This window comes from Oryzias latipes, chromosome 2 (genome assembly GCF_002234675.1).
Source record: "Oryzias latipes chromosome 2, ASM223467v1".
In the NCBI taxonomy this organism is placed as follows: domain Eukaryota; kingdom Metazoa; phylum Chordata; class Actinopteri; order Beloniformes; family Adrianichthyidae; genus Oryzias; species Oryzias latipes.
In genome coordinates, this window is record NC_019860.2 from 17,728,080 (window position 1) to 17,744,472 (window position 16,393).

At 38.2% G+C, this 16,393-nt stretch overlaps 2 protein-coding genes across 8 annotated transcripts in view; both read left to right on the forward strand.

Annotated features, from left to right (window-relative positions):
• Positions 1-16,393, forward strand: part of zranb3 (zinc finger RANBP2-type containing 3) — a 175,220-nt gene that overhangs the window by 38,661 nt on the left and 120,166 nt on the right. For all 3 annotated transcript variants that reach the window (XM_020708646.2, XM_020708651.2, XM_020708643.2), the window contains exon 5: positions 15,445-15,676. In XM_020708646.2, the coding sequence (XP_020564305.1) occupies positions 15,445-15,676 (232 nt within the window). The remainder of the gene's footprint in view (positions 1-15,444; positions 15,677-16,393) is intronic.
• On the forward strand, positions 204-13,113 carry LOC105355818. 5 transcript variants are annotated; one of them, XR_002291636.2, is made up of 11 exons: positions 204-2,524; positions 3,867-3,972; positions 4,276-4,377; positions 5,860-7,846; positions 7,929-8,000; positions 8,072-8,143; positions 8,934-8,993; positions 9,851-9,913; positions 10,229-10,282; positions 10,579-11,487; positions 11,665-13,113. XR_002291636.2 is itself a non-coding variant. In XM_011484647.2 (11 exons), exons 1-11 carry the CDS (start codon positions 2,514-2,516, stop codon positions 10,797-10,799), a joined length of 2,652 nt encoding a protein of 883 aa, XP_011482949.2. In that variant the 5' UTR covers positions 204-2,513; the 3' UTR covers positions 10,800-13,113. The 5 variants fall into 5 exon arrangements, 4 of the variants coding, with proteins under 4 accessions (XP_011482949.2, XP_023821248.1, XP_023821252.1 ...); XM_011484647.2 differs by having other exon boundaries at positions 5,860-7,396; positions 7,493-7,846; positions 10,579-13,113; XM_023965480.1 differs by having other exon boundaries at positions 10,579-13,113.

Below are 16,393 nucleotides of genomic sequence, written 5' to 3' on the forward strand. Positions count from 1 at the left end.
AGCGATCCCGTCAAAAAAATTAATGGGCCGAAAATCGTGTATTTCACACACAAAAAGATTAGTCTGAAACTGACGTCGAAATGTTCGTCTTCCCGAGGCCACCAAATCATTAAAGGGTTGCTATGGAGATAAAATCAACAGAAAAGCCGCCATTTTGAAAAATGTGGATTTTTTTAATCATGTGATGACATATAGCTCTCACCAATGGAGCAATGTCTTTTTCTGAGTCAGTTGATGATACTGATCCCTAAGCTAGCACTTTTAGCCACATTAGCATAACTGGCATTGTTAGCTTAATTAACATTTTGAGCAATGTTTTTTTCAGACAGAGGTGATGGTGCTGATCGCTATGCTTGCACTTTTTGCCACATTAGCGTAGCTAGCTTAGTTAGCATAATTAGCATTTTGAGCAATGTGTTTTTCTTAGAGAATTGATGATGGTGATCGCAATGCTAGCACTTTTAGCCATATTGGCATAGCTAGTATAGTTAGCATAATTAGCATATGCAGCTTTGACTAGCCTTGATCAAAGGTGGGTGGTGAGGGCGGTGAGGCTGGGGAGGGCGGTAAGAGCGGCGGTTGTGCTTAGAGTTGGGCTTGGAAGGCAGATTGCGTCTGCTTTACAACGCTATACAACGCTGGTTGCGGCTTTAATTTTTACTTAGGATGGGCACCAAACCCATCCTACCATTGCAACAACACATCATCAGTAGGGTGGATTGGGGACCACAGGATTTCCTCTCTGCTCTGTGCACATGATGTTGTCCTGTTGGCTTCATCGAGCCATGACCTACAGCATGCATTGGGGTGGTTTGTGGCCGAGTGTGAAGCGGCTGGGATGAGGGTCAGCACCGCCAAACCTAAAGCCATAGATCTCGACCGGAGAAAGGTAGTTTGCCATCTCTCGGTGGGTGGAGTGTCGCTGCCCCAGGTGGAGGAGTTTAAACATCTTGGGGTCTTGTTTACGAGTGAGGGAAGATCGGAGTGTAAGATTGATTGGCAGATCAGAGCAGCGTCCGTAGTTATGTGGTCGCTGTATCAGTCTGAAGAGAGAGTTAAGCCAAAGAGCAAAGCTCTTAATTTACTCGTCGATCTTCATTCCAATACTCACTTATGGTCATGAGCTCTGGGTCATGACCCAAAGAACCAGGGCCTGAATACAAGTGGCTGAAATGAGCTTCCTCCGTGGGGTGGCTGAGCGCTCACTTAGAGATGGGGTGAGAAGCTTGGTCACCTGCGGAGAGCTCGGAGTATAACCGCTTCTCCTCCACATTGAAGGAAGCCAGTTGAGGTGGCTCATGCGTGTAGTCCGAATGCTTCCTGGACGCCTCCCTGGGGAGGTGTTCCGGACATGAATCACTGGGCGGAGGCTCCTGCCCTCGTGACCCGATCCCGGATAAGCGGAGGAGGATGGATGGATGGATTGATTGATGGATGGATACATACCGAACCGAAACTCTGTGCCATGTTGCTGCCAGTATCAAATAAAAACACAAACTGGGGATAAGAACGGGTGGAGCAGAGCCTCGGACCAGCAAATGCACGGAGCATCATCCAAAATGCTGTTGGCAAAGCCGGTCAAAGTGCAGACTGTCACGTAAATAAAGGATCTTAGGCACATTAAAGCACTCTCCTTCATCCTGTCATGCTGCCTCATCATCACACTTTTTTTGTTTTCTGGAAAGAATTTATGTTTTTATTTTCCTTTATTTTTGAAGCACCGTTCAGGCTCCTGAACCGTTTAAAAGTAACAAACTAAATTAAGCAACGTTGAAAATAAACAGCATTTATTTCCTCAATCAGCCTTTTAGGGCCTTATTGGTTTAGCAACATCCATTCCATTTTTATTCTTACCATTTTTATTCTTTCTTAAAGAAGAATATTTTGTTTTGGAAATCAAACAATGTTGACTGTGCCCTTTATATATTTTAAGTTACCAAAATAAAAGCACTATGAATTTGCTTGGGTAAGAGCAACTTATATATTATATACAGTTGCAGGGCTTAACATTATGCTAATCAAATAAATTGAATTTTACACTTTTATTCTAATGAAAGATGTATTACTCTTGTTTATCTGCTTATTTAATATAACAATATCCTATTTTCTATTTGCGATTATGTAGGATTTGCTGTGTAAATTAGGGTTCTTAATTACTCTTTCATTTTACCCCCCACCTTAGTAGCTGGCATAACACATGAATTCTTCCCTGTGAGATTATTTAAGTTTGATTTATGCATTTATTTATAAACAAAACAAACTTTTTAATGATCACACAAGTGAATATAGGTGCTGTAGTACAGCTGAGGCACCCATATATTAAATAGTTGCCAGTTCCTGACTTTTCGGGTTCCCACCGTGACTATCCCCCTCCCCCACCAAGACTGAGAGAAGGGGGAGCAGAGCAAAGCCACACCCGTTCAGCTCCTCAGGTGCATGATCGTCTCCCTCTCAGCTCAGGCAGCAGTGCAGACAGCTAACCGACTGGAGTTTCACAACGGGAACGATTTTTCATGGAATCTAGGTAAGTCCCAGCAAAACTTTTTAAAAACAGACACTAAATGACTTTGAGACATATTTAGTCGGTCTAGGCATGCTTTTCTCTGGTGAAAAATGCTCGAGAGCCGAGCACATGGCGATGCTAGCTAGCTCGGTCCTTTGAAGCTAACGCAGCATGTGCTTGTGGGGAAGCTAGCTTTACAAATGATTTAAGGGAGGCTGTTACAGATCCTAAAGACGTTTTAAATTTAATTTATTGAAGTGTGGCCTTAAATGTGTTATTTTTATCTTAAATCCTGGGACTTGACCCCCCCCCCCCTTCCTTCGCGCTGCGGCAAATTTGCTGTTGCCGTTTTTCTGTGCAAAAGTGTGTTGATAATCTTGATGCTCCTACAAAAGCATCTGTAGTCACGTCTGCATGTCTGGGATCATTACATCGTTTAGATATTCTTCGTACCGGGATCAAAGCTGCCGCTGCCGGAGCTCCGTCTGAGTCACGTGACCCAGTCTCACTGTCCCGCATTAACCCGAGAGGGTAAAACTAGAATGGTTAGAGGATCTCATTTTTTTTCCTATTGATGAAATAATAAAATATCAAAGTTTAGGAGGCCCGACGGAAATGTTATGCTTCATCAGTTTGACATTTTCTTACATTAATGTTTGTATGTATGCCTGCTTAGATTAAACATGATGTTCATTGTCTTTGTAAATATGATTTATATATTTTAAAATGATCTTAAAAAGGTCTTAAAGTTTTAAATTTAACATTTTAAAATCTGTTACCATCTTGGCAGTGTTTATGTATTTTTTTTCATTTAAATATGCTTACCAATTTGATTTACTTAGTTTTTGTTTGTTTGTTTTAAAACCAGGATCAGCTCAGTATTTTGTGGTCTTGTTCTTTAGAGCTGAACAAAAAAATGTATAAAACAATGGTGCCCTGTTGTACGGTGGTCAAGTGATTTTGAAAAGTATTTCTGGTTCCAACATTTAGTAATATTGTGATCATGTCTTTTGTTTAAAACTCAGACCCTGCTTACATGTTTTTATACTTTTGCTTCATGGTTGGTTCACAGTGCAGTAGTAAATAATTGAGCAGATTCGGTAATGAGCATGTGTCTAAATACTTTAAATTAAAGGGTTAATTTAAAGTATTTAGACACATGCTCATTATTCAGGAAGGTCCAAAGCTAACGTTCAGTTTGTGAACCTCATCTGCAAAGACCCACTGCTGTGTCATGATTAGGATAATGGTGTATCGTAAACTGTGTTTATATAATAGTTTATTAGGAAGGACATTTTTTTAAGCTGAGTCTGTCTTTCATCTGAGTGTTTAATCAAAAAAACTTTCTGTGTTTGATTCGTAGCAGAACCTGCAGGTTTAAAAAGCGTCTGAAGATGCTTAGGGAGCATCACAAAAGGTGCCAGAAGAGGTACACAGAGGGCCTGAAGACCAAACATCTACCTGTGCAGGTAAAGTTTTTTTTCCACTGTTTTCAGTATAATAAATAAATGGTATTCTACTATTTATTGGGATCAAGTAACTTATATATTGTAGATTTTTTCTTTGTAACAAGATGATTCAAAAAAAGTCACATTGCAAAATAATTTATCCTCTCCTTTTTAATAATGTAATATCTATTAGTTTTAATTAATCAGTTAAATATGTTAAAATGTAGATATGTAATTTATTGAAAAGTTAAATCCAACATGTGATTAAACTTGTGTTGAACAAGTGTATCTTTTAATTTTAAAAAGTACAAATAATGTTTGAAGGAATTGGAACCAGACACCAACACCATTGCCTGTGTCCAAAGAGAAGAGTCAGATGCAGATGAGCCAGAGGTTCCTCCCCTGACAAGAACAGACAGTGTATTTGTAAGTATTTATCATGGAATCCAGCCAATATCAAACACTTTTGTCAATTTTTTATCAATAGGGCTCAGAATCTTTAGCATCAAACTTCACTTTAGACCAGGGGTGGGCAAAATTATTATTTAATTATTTAATTCTCACTCCTCGCATCTGCTCCTGGACCAGGAGCAGATGCGAGGAGTATTAAATAATATGAAATGTGGATGAAAACACTTTTCAAACAAAATTATATTTTAAAACATTTTAGAGTTTTTAAGTGAAATATTTTGTTTTCACTTAAGAGCCAATTACACCAACAGCTTAATGTATGTAGTGAAAAATTAGAGAAATGTTGCATTCATGTGGTGTTTGAATGATCGTAAGAATGAAAAACACCAACTCTTCCAACACCACATGGATGATAGAGCTGAGCCCCCAAACTTTTTCTTGTAAGGGCCACAATAAGTCTTTTTCTTTAAAACTTTAAACTTCTTTTATCTTTCTTTTATTGTGAAGCCCTATAATAAAGTTTTATTAATTCACGATCATTTTCATACAACAAATAACACTATTTATGAAATAAAAAATAACCAAATTACTCTCTCTGCGATTTTCAAAGACAAAAAGTCAGGAAACGATGTCATGATACATTAAAAAGAAAAAAACAATAAATAGTGGACCCCCCCCTCTTCATCTCGCTGAGACTTTGAGGCCTGCAGCTCCTGACACGTCTCACAGTTTGAGCATGTGTGGTGTGTCCTGCACGTCTGTTTCTCATCCAGTAATAAAGAAAAAAGAAAATTGCTATGTCTTCTGCTGCAGCTACGCATATGTCTGTTACCTCTTCACCAGTACAGAGTCCCTCATTTATTGCAGCAAGAGTTTCATTCTAAAAATAACCCGTCACCTGTGAAATCCATGGAGTTTGATTATTTACAGACGTTTTTTTTTATGACAGTAAAACGCCTCACTGACTAATTCTCAAACCTTCATAGAAATTTGGTCCAGGCAGGGTCTTAGAATGAAAACAAAGATTTCTGTAGATCTGAAGAGCTCCGCCTTTCTGTACAGGGAGACACGGAGGAGATTGATTGACAAGGTCTCCAGCCAATCAGGACACAGAACAGGGTGTGCTGTTTAAAAAACGCAGCATAATCGCTCTGAAAGAATGAGCTAAAAAGGGAAAGATGAACTGTTACCTAGAAAGGAAAAACTGTCTTCTGTTCTGTCTGACAGAGATTTTAGAGGGTTTCAAGTTGAAGTACAGACTGCAGAAGGGGGGAAAAAATGTCACGTTCTTGATAATATGGGCAGATAAAAAATAAATAAACATGTGTCTCTGATTTTGTTCAGAGGGCCGGACCAAACATGGAGGCGGGCCGGATTCAGCCCGCGGGAAATAGTTTGCCCACCCCTGCTTTAGACTGAACTCTTAACTTTTATAAAATATTATTTATGAAGTAGTGTATACCAATTTAAAATGAAAAACTTGTTTCTTTTCTCCAGCTCACTAAAGACTACTGTACCAAGCATGCCATCGTTCAAGATTTGTCAGACGTCCCCTCAAGCTGCATAGAAACAACAGGTGATGACGATGAGTACCTCCCACCAAAGATGCAGCACAGTAGTTCTGACGAATCAATAGATTTTCCAACAAAAATTCCATCTAAAAGGAGGCGGGGGAAAGCTCAGAAGTCATACAAAAGGCAAAAGCAGAGTCGTACCCCTTCTGATGACTCTAACCACTCAGAACATGAGGAGCCATCCTTGAACTCGGAAAAGGTTTCTGTATTGAAACTGAAAAAAAAAGGAAATGGTGGTAGAGTCTATAATAAACGACATTATTGTCTTTATTGTCCTGTTAGCTGCTATAAAATGGCAAGACATTTGGTCAGAAAGCACAGCTCCGAGATTGATGTGGCAAAAGCCATAAGTTTTCCTCTAAAATCCAAGCAAAGGAAATTGCATTTGGATCTCATAAGAAACAAGGGGAACCGGGCTCACAATAATGAAGTTCTTAAATCAGGGACAGGAACACTGATTCCAGGTCAGCAGTCGTCTAACCCTGGAAAACCAAGTGACTACATGCACTGCATAAACTGCGAGGCTTTGCTAAAAAGAAAGTGTTTATGGAGGCATATGTCACGATGCAGACTTTCAAAAAAATGCAGTGGACAGAAGCCTGGGAGAAGCCGAATTCAATCGATCTGTGCATTTGCTCAACCTGCCCCAGAGGGTGTGAGCGTTAAAGTTTGGGAGCTGATTAATGCAATGCACCAGGATGAGGTCTCTCAAGTGATAAAGGGGGAAAGAACCATCATAAGGCTGGGAGAGCTTTTATTTTCAAAACACGGACATGACAAGAACAAACACGAATATATACGACAAAAAATGAGAGAAATTGGAAGACTGGTTCTTATTTCTAGAAAAGAGGGAAAACTGCAGGGACTTGAGGATTTCTTCAAGCCGTCAAATTTCAACATAGTTGTTGAGATGGTGAAGAAAGTGTCAGGCTTCAACGAAGACACTAATGCATACAAAACTCCGTCTCTGGCTCTCAAGCTGGGCCACAGCCTGAAGAAGATTTCTGACATTCTAGAATGTGAGACACAAATGTCAGAGTCAATTGATGAGGAGTTTCTGGAGAACATCAAAAGGACTCGAACTTTGTTTGAAAAAAAATGGGATGTGTGCATTTCATCCCGTGCTCTTCAGACTTTAACTGAAGCCAAATGGAATACTCCTCATCTGCTGCCATTCACAGACGACGTCAAGAAAATGCACATCTACATAGATGAATGCAGGAAAGCATCCCAAAATAACATAAAAGACAATCCAAATAAAAAGACCTGGACAAGACTTGCTAATGTCACTTTATGTGAAGTTATTCTCTTTAACCGCAGACGAGAAGGAGAAGTGTCCAAAATGCCTTTGAGTGCATTTACTCTTAGAGACACCGCTGGTGTTCCATCTGACCTGGCGACCAGTCTTACAGAGTTGGAGCAGAAACTCTGTAAACATTTCCAACGCATTGAAATTCGAGGTAAAAGAAACAGAAAGGTTCCAATCTTACTTACACCTGAGATGCTAACGTCAATGGAAACATTGGTTTCTCTTCGCCGCACATGCGGGGTGCCAGACGAGAATCCCTATTTTTTTGCAAGACCTGAAGCGGATACACATCTTAGAGGGTCGGACGCAATAAGAGAAGTTGCCCAGGCGTGTGGAGCAAAGCACCCTGAAACGTTGTCATCGACAAAACTGAGGAAGCAGGTGGCCACGCTATCAACAGTTTTGAACCTAAAGGATAATGAGATGGACACACTGGCAGACTTTCTGGGACATGACATACGAGTACACAGACAATACTACAGATTACCGGAAGGAACGATGCAGTTGGCCAAAGTCAGCAAAGTTCTAGTTGCCATGGAACAAGGCCGACTCTCACAGTTCAAGGGGATGAACATGGATCAAATTCAGATAGATCCAAATGGTAAAGAACATACACTCAAGCACAAAATGTTGTGATTAACAGTATATGTTGACTTTTATTTTTGCTTATTTATGCGTTTTAGAGAAAGTGTCCGAATGTGCAGTCAGTGACGTCTCAGAGACGGAGGGCGATTCATCTTGGTGTTCAGCTGGAGGTGGGTCAACCCCATAATTTTTTTCCTTGTTTCACTTCTAATATTGACAAATAAATGTTCCATTTCAACAGGATCCTCGAGATCCAAGAGGAGCCAGCTGTCAGCTGATGAGGACTCTGATTTAGACGGCCTTCTAAACTCAGGTATTATACATATTAATTACAGGCCTTTTATTTTTATAAAAAAAGAGGGCTCAAGGGTTCCTAAATGTCATATGTCTGTGTGTGTATATATAACAACTTACTCAGTATTTTCAGTCTGAAATTCTGTGTTTATATACTAATTATAAAAAAAAAACGACACAATAAAAGTAAGCAAATATACGTAAGGATGTAGTTTTGTGTGTAGTAATATTTTTATAGTAATGCATAATTATAATAGATGAGGCAGTTTATTATAAAAAGAACAGTGACAAAGGCGTTTCATGCTATGCTGTAAACCGTACTCTGGGGGAGTATGACATTTCCAAAGCACGGCTGGGCGAATGGCGGGCCCTGGCTCGTCTACAGAACCTAAGAGGCGCGTTTGTCCGGAGGACACCGGTGCCTAAGGGGGCTTCGAATCCGTGAGCGGGAACTGCAGGCCCACTGAAGGCCCAGCAGCAGGATGGCTAGGTTAAACAGGGGACATCTTGCTCACGCTTCCTATCAAGGAGGTACACGGGCAGGCCCAGGCCTTAGCAAAAACTCCCATGGGCCAGAATGGCCCCCTGCCAGGGACCCGGCTTGCAGCCTTAGCCTGCAGAGGCTTTTGGCTGGCAGACAGATAGTGAGGATAGTTATTTACTGACAGATTCTTTTTTAAATTTTTGTATTTTTATTTTTTGTTTTTTTTCTGATGGCCTGCAATCTACCCTGCTCATTACGTTGTGATCAATATAATGAACACTCAATTTTAAATTGTTGAACACTTGTTCTATTCTGTTCTTTACAGGGACATCAACATCTTCAACCAAACATCAAATGGAGTCAAGGAGTGAAGACAGTGAATCTGGTATTTCCCCCCATCTAAATTAAATATTTTTATACAAGCGTTCCCAGTTGAGTTTTAATCATGAAATTGACGATTTTAGCCAAAATCACTAAACCTATTTTGCTTTAAAGACAAAAACTAAACCTGAGTGAGAGTAGTGTGATGTCGCACACAGGGGAGCGTCATCTTGCCCTGATAGCTAAAATCTGGCTCAAAACTGTCTGGCCAGATTGATCCAATATAGCTTCTCATTATTTTTGCCCCACTAATGTTAGCGTGAGGCTATAAGCTCTTGCTTGCACATACGGCTATCTGTGACAGGGACGGGAAGGAAGCCAGGTTGTTTTGCACTAACAGGCCCACCCATGAACCAGGATTGTATTTCTAACGAACCACCGCCTCTGGTCTTAAAATATGTCTTACAAAAGCAACACAGCTTTTAAATCTTGGCTAAAAACTTCACAATCATAATTAGATCACTTTTAACAATTTTTACAAAAGAGTCCAGATAAGACGTTTCACCTCTTATCCAAAAGGCTTTGTCAATTCTGACAAAATGCTAACCCCACTACTATGAAAGAAAAAAATGTACAGTCAGGACCATTAATATTTCGACAGAGAGACAGAGAAACGGAATAGAAAATGAATAAATGAATGTGGTAATGTACAGAAACAAGATTAGAATGTGTCTCTGTCCAAATATTTATGGTCCTGACTGTAGTTGAAGCTGGACTTTAAGAGCTGCTTCACAGCGCTTCCATGGCTGTTCTGTATCTGCCATTAGGGCATGGGTCTTTAATATTGACATTTTTCCAATTCAGGGAAGACAAAAGTGCATGATTGTCATTTTAAAATAACCATATTGGTACAATGAACAGGACTCAGAAGACTGAAGAACGGACACGGTAGTGAAAAGTCTAAAAAGCGACCCTTACAAACAGGTATGCTTCCTACATGTTACACTTTAAAAGTTTCTTAAAAATGGCACAAACTATGTTCTAACAACCACTTTTTAAGGGATGTGGGAGGGGGTTGTTTGTTTTTTATTACATTTCTTGCTTCATTGCATATGTAGTTCAAAGATAAAATTTTACTAATAATTGTCATCAAAACTGTCTAAATCAGACTTTGAAACATCTCACTGTTAACATTGAAAGACTTGAGCTTCATGAAATCATCTTATGTCAGCTTTCAATGAAAATGTGAGGTTGTGTGGTTCATTGTTGAGTTTTTAATCAGAATATTTTCAAAAACAGAGCCCATGGTTTCTACACAGCAGAGAGACTCAGGCATCGATACTGCTGAGACGGGTAACTTTGCACAATACATAATCATTTCTAACCACACCAGCAACGTGGCTCTGATACTTTATTTCCTTCTTTCAACACAAGATAAGAAAATCCATTTGTGGGGGCTTCCTTTTCTAATGAACATCTGACATTTAGTTAATACTGTTACAGGTAGTCAGTCGTTTTGCTGAGATTTTGATATATACATAGCAGCATCTCCTTAGTTTTTGTAAATAAGAAATGCTCATTACTTTGAATCAGGTCTAATCACGTCTTGTATGTTAGCGACCTATAACATTTTTTCCTCTTTTTCTAAGGAGCTTCAAAAAGAAGGACCTGGTCTTCAGTGGAGTGCCGAGCAGTGGAAAAGATTTTAGGAACCTACATTGAAGGTGGGAGGGTTCCAGGAAAAAAGGAATGTCTTTCCTGCATAGAAGCTTCGCCGAGGGAGCTGGAAGGACGAACATGGCAGGCAGTCAAGTTTTTTGTTAAGAACAAAATCACAGCACTGAGGCGGGAGAGTTCAAAAAGACGTTAATTTTGTTAGTTAGAATGATTATGTAACTCAACCTTATTTTGTTTTCTTTTCTTTAAACCAGTGCTGGTAAATTTAAGTTCCAAATTTAAGCTTCAGATACATTAACTCATTTATCTTAAAGTGACCTTTTTTTCGGAAGTACTTAATTTTCAGATGAAACGTGTATAGGTCAAAGGTGACCTTTTAATTTCTGAAGCACTTATTTTGTATTTGAAAAATTTGTATAGGTCAAAGGTGACCTTTAATTTATAAAACACTTCATTTTTATTTAAAACACGTAGGTCAAAAGTGACCTTTTAATTTCTGAAGCACTTTATTTTTTATGTAAAACACGTGTATAGGTCAAAGGTGACCTTTTAATTTCTGAAGCACTTCATTTTTATTTAAAACGCGTGTATAGGTCAGAGGTGACCTTTTTTTCTGAAGCTCTTTATTTGTATTTGAAACATTTGTATGGGTGAAAGGTGACGTTTAATTTCTGAAGCACTTCATTTTTATTTAAAACGCGTGTATAGGTCAGAGGTGACCTTTTTTTCTGAAGCTCTTTATTTGTATTTGAAACATTTGTATGGGTGAAAGGTGACCTTTAATTTCTGAAGCACTTAATTTTTATTTAAAACACGTGTATAGATGAAAGGTGAGGTTTAATTTCTGAAGCACTTATTTTGTATTTGAAACATTTGTATAGGTAAAAGGTGACCTTTAATTTATAAAACACTTCATTTTTATTTAAAACACGTACGTAGGTCAAAAGTGACCTTTTAATTTTTGAAGCACTTTATTTTTTATGTAAAACACGTGTATAGGTCAAAAGTGACCTTTTAATTTCTAAAGCACTTATTTTGTATTTGAAACATTTGTATAGGTCAAAGGTGACCTTTAATTTATAAAACACTTCATTTTTATGTAAAACACGTGTATAAGTCAGAGGTGACCTTTTTTTCTGAAGCTCTTTATTTGTATTTGAAACATTTGTATAGGTCAAAGGATACCTTTAATTTCTGAAGCACTTTATTTTTTATGTAAAACACGTGTATAGGTCAAAAGTGACCTTTTAATTTCTGAAGCACTTATTTTGTATTTCAAACATTTGTATAGGTCAAAGGTGACCTTTAATTTATAAAACACTTCATTTTTATGTAAAACACGTGTATAAGTCAGAGGTGACCTTTTTTTCTGAAGCTCTTTATTTGTATTTGAAACATTTGTATAGGTCAAAGGATACCTTTAATTTCTGAAGCACTTTATTTTTTATGTAAAACACGTGTATAGGTCAAAAGTGACCTTTTAATTTCTGAAGCACTTATTTTGTATTTCAAACATTTGTATAGGTCAAAGGTGACCTTTAATTTATAAAACACTTCATTTTTATTTAAAACACATGTATAGGTCAGAGGTGACCTTTAATTTCTGAAGCACTTAATTTTTATTTAAAACACGTGTGTAGGTCAAAAGTGACTTTTTTTCTGAAGCTCTTTATTTTTTATGTTAAACACATGTATAGGTCAAAAGTAACCTTTTAATATCTGAGGCACTTAATTTTTATTTAAAACACGTGTATAGGTGAAAGGTGACGTTTAATTTCTGAAGCACTTATTTTGTATTTGAAACATTTGTATAGGTCAAAGGTGACCTTTAATTTATAAAATACTTCATTTTTATTTAAAACACGTGTATAGTTGAAAGGTGACCTTTTTTTCTGAAGGTCTTTATTTGTATTTGAAACATTTGTCTAGGTCAAAGGTGACCTTTAATGTCTGAAGCACTTAATTTTTATTTAAAACACGTGTATAGGTCAAAGGTGACTTTTTTTTTCCTGAAGCACTTGATTTAATTTTGTAATTTTTTGACAGGTCAAATGTCATTGTTTTTTATAAAGCACTTAATTTAAGTTTAATAGGTCTTTTTTTCTGCTTAAATCTGGGCTTTCGGTGTGGAACTCCAGGTCTTTCGGGTTGACGTCCTTTTGGTTTTTCAGATCCTTTTGCTCCATCACATTCTGATCCGCTGCTCCGGTGATTCCAGCCAGTTAAAAGCAGGAAAGGGAAAATGTGGGGGAGCCCCAATTTTTGTTTTCCACCATCTCCTGCTTCTGATTGACTGAACTCACCTGGCCCAGTAGATCAACATGAAGTAAAAGAAGAAAATCTGTAAAAGAAGCAGGATGTCATCCCTCCAAACCTGGAGTTCAAGAGCCCTGCAGTAAGTGTGTGATAGAATAATTGAGCTCTCAAGGACACTTTATTTTGTCCTACAGCAGTTTATTTTTAATTTTGTAGATTGCTAACTATAAATAAATTGCCCTTGTCTCTTATTTGCTGTTCGCAGTTTCCTTCATAACATACATTTTGTGACAATGAACGATGCCTTGCATGTTTGGTAAATGACTTTATTAGTCAGGAAGTGTAAAATGAGTACTACACTCACAATTGCCTTAGTTACAGAGCTGTTAACCAAAGTTAGAATAACTGCAGTTGTATGGGTGGTCCCCATGGGAAACCAAAATTCAGGTTAATTTTTCATGTTAGTGTTTTCAGTATTTGAAGTGATAACACTCCTTGAAAAAAAATTGCATTATTTTAGCAGTTAAAACCATGTCAGAAAACCTTGTAGAAAAGGTGGATCCCACCAGGAGGGTCCTAGTCAGGGGACCTCACGGGGTAAGAAATACAGGTAGGTGTGTGTGTGTGTGTGTGTGTGTGTGTGAGGGAATTAAGCCTGAGAGATGCTGAGAAGTGTTTTGATTTCTCCCAGATCCTGAAAGTCGCCGGTGTGTTTGTTTGTTTATCTGTAACCTGCGTGTTTGTGTTACGGCGGCACACAGCCGCGCTGAAAAACAGGGAAATTGGGAGGCAGCCAAGGAATTCTTTTGAAGGTGCGAGGAAAAAACGAGCATGAAAACTTGTTTTTTATTACTTGTAAAAAAAAAAATGCTTGGCTTGCTCTGCTGTCAGACCTCAGTCATAGGTCAAGTAAACACAGGTTAGGTGGCATTTTTTTGCATTGTGTCATTAATTTGCATAACTAACCCAAAAATATTCAAATTTAAAGTTATTTTTGCCCAAATAATCTGCATTTGGTCTGACATAGTATTAGTAACTTTAAATAGATGTTAGCAACTGGATTGTGGCAACTATGTTAAAAGAAAAAAAATAAATTATGTCTCACTCCGATTAACCTTTGATCTTTTTTCAAAGCGTTCCCAGTGTTTTTCTAATTAAGATAATGATTTTTTTTTAGCCTAAATAAAAAAACTGTCGACATATTTTCTGCAGAGCTACAGTAATAGTTTTCCTACTTCCCATTGCTGAGAGCTCTCTGTTTACACGCCCTGTCCTGCTAGCTTACAGCCCTTCACACCCCTAACCTAACATCACCTGTGCAATAAGTTTTTTTTGTTTTTTTTTCTGAGCACCAGCCCTCCCAATCCACGAAAACGATTGGGTTCCACATTGTTATGTAGATGAGTGAGGAACAGCCCCTTCCAGGAAGAGTTTGTGCTGCCAGCCCCGCCCACAGGCTAACAGACACACCCACTTTCTCAGCAGAGCTAGCGGTGTTAGGCAAAAACCCTTTCCTTTCAAATGCACAACATCTTTGCAAAAGTTCTGATGTTGTTTGTTTTCACGTATGCCGCCGAGGCCGCATCTAGGTTGACGTCATTAAATGAGCGGCACCCACACAGAGCGAAAGGGGGGGCCTCACATATCGTGTCATCTTACTTCCGGGTGGTAAAATGAACTGCAAAAATAACTCATATTTCATTAAAAATTGTTCTTTTTTGTGACGAAGGTGCTATATTACAATAAGTTTGAGTTATCCAAACGTATAGTTTTGAGCCAGATGCCCACTGGATCTATTTGTCTACAAGTGGATGCATCAGAATGGAGCGGAGCAGAGAGCTTGTAACTCGCCCAGCGTATTTTCGACGTCATAAATATGATCTTTTTCAAAGGGCATGTTTTCATCTACTCCTGATTCACAACAATTTGAATAAAGAAATACTCAGACATGCAATTTTGTGCTTATGATTCTTAATATATGTCCTCCATCATCAAAAGAAATCAAAAAGAATGTGTTAAAAATAACAAAAATTCATTTTGATAGGAGCGGGTCTTTGGGTAAAACATAAAAAGGGTGGGTTATATTAATTCACTTCCTTCCACTCCCTTCCAAGCAATTAATCAAACTTTTCTTTTGTCAATCATTATATTTAATGGAGTCAATGTGTCATGTGTGTGAATATGTATAAGTGAAAATATGGCTATAAATGACAGGAAGCAATAATATTATAAATAGTGTCACTTTGTTATATTTTTCAATTCATTTTATGAATAAATATCGTATTTTGAACATTCGTTTGCAATAAACCAATTAATGAATTTCACATCACTTTATTTAAAACTGTTTTAGTCAAATACAACCGTAAATGGACTAATATTGCAGATACCAAAGGAAAATATTGGAAAAGATTTCATTTTTATGGTGATTACTGGTTCACAAAGTTAAAAATGGTTATAAAACTTAGGAAATGTTGTGTAAACACTACTGGTCTGATCTAACAGGAAGACGGACCAAATTTTACATGTGGTGGATTGACAAGATTCTCTGTTTTTTTTTTTTGTTGTTTTTTTTTTTTTCTCAGGGGGATCTGCAGCTCAAAGGTGACGGTACTGGGTTACGGCCTGCTCACCACAGACGCGCGCCCCCTAGTGGAGGCTCTTACCAGACAGCGCTTCTCTGTGGTGGTGGTGGACGAGTCGCATTACCTCAAATCCCGGAACGCTGCTCGAACAAAAATCCTGGTACCTCTAATTCAGAGTGCGAACCGAGCTATTCTGTTGACCGGAACTCCAGCCCTGGGCCGACCCGAAGAGGTATTATATCCGACAATCTTTGACTGCAAAAAAAGTTGAAATCATACACAATGTTGCCTTCCCTACAGACTTTTTCCCCCCAATTTCTTCTGTCACATTTTTGTGGTTTTTTTTTCTTTTCCTTTTTCCGACTTCTACTGGACGTATTTATATATGCAGCTTGAAAATACAATACAGCAACATTAAAATATCTTTTCAAATCATTCCAAGATGCGTCGGTCTAAAAAATGTCAGTCCAATGAAAAAAAAATACACCTGTCAGAGTTTTAAGAAAGTCTTTAAAACTTTAGAAACTTGAAGAACTTTTGCTTGAGACAACTTAAAAAAAAATAACAAGAAGTTCTGGCTCCTTGGAGACAAAAGAAAATGAAAAAAAATATGACAATTGGCTCAAGATTTCCTCACTGTACTGTTAAAGGATCTGCATTCATTATAATGCACAGGTTTAGGAAGAGGACATTAGCGAGTAGATATCCGAAGAAGGTGTTCCAGTCTGCAGAACAGGTAGAGATCTCCATGGTAACTTGCTCCAGAGCCGAGCGCGCTCAGATCCAACATCCAAAAAGCCAATTAACTCTCCCCGGCGTCAGTCATCCCCAGGAATTCAGCGGTTTTATTTCAATAACCTTTGTAGGAAGAAAAAAAAAAACTTAATTTGCACAACCCTTATATGAACACACACTGTCTGCAATAAATGAGACAAGTAATATAGAAGCG

Bases quoted from the DNA above. Each gene is read 5' to 3' on its own strand.
- LOC105355818 (XM_023965480.1), top strand. The intron at 4,378-5,859 runs GTAAGTATTTAT...TCTTTTCTCCAG, and splicing joins CAAGAACAGACAGTGTATTT to CTCACTAAAGACTACTGTAC. The intron at 7,847-7,928 runs GTAAAGAACATA...TATGCGTTTTAG, and splicing joins AATTCAGATAGATCCAAATG to AGAAAGTGTCCGAATGTGCA.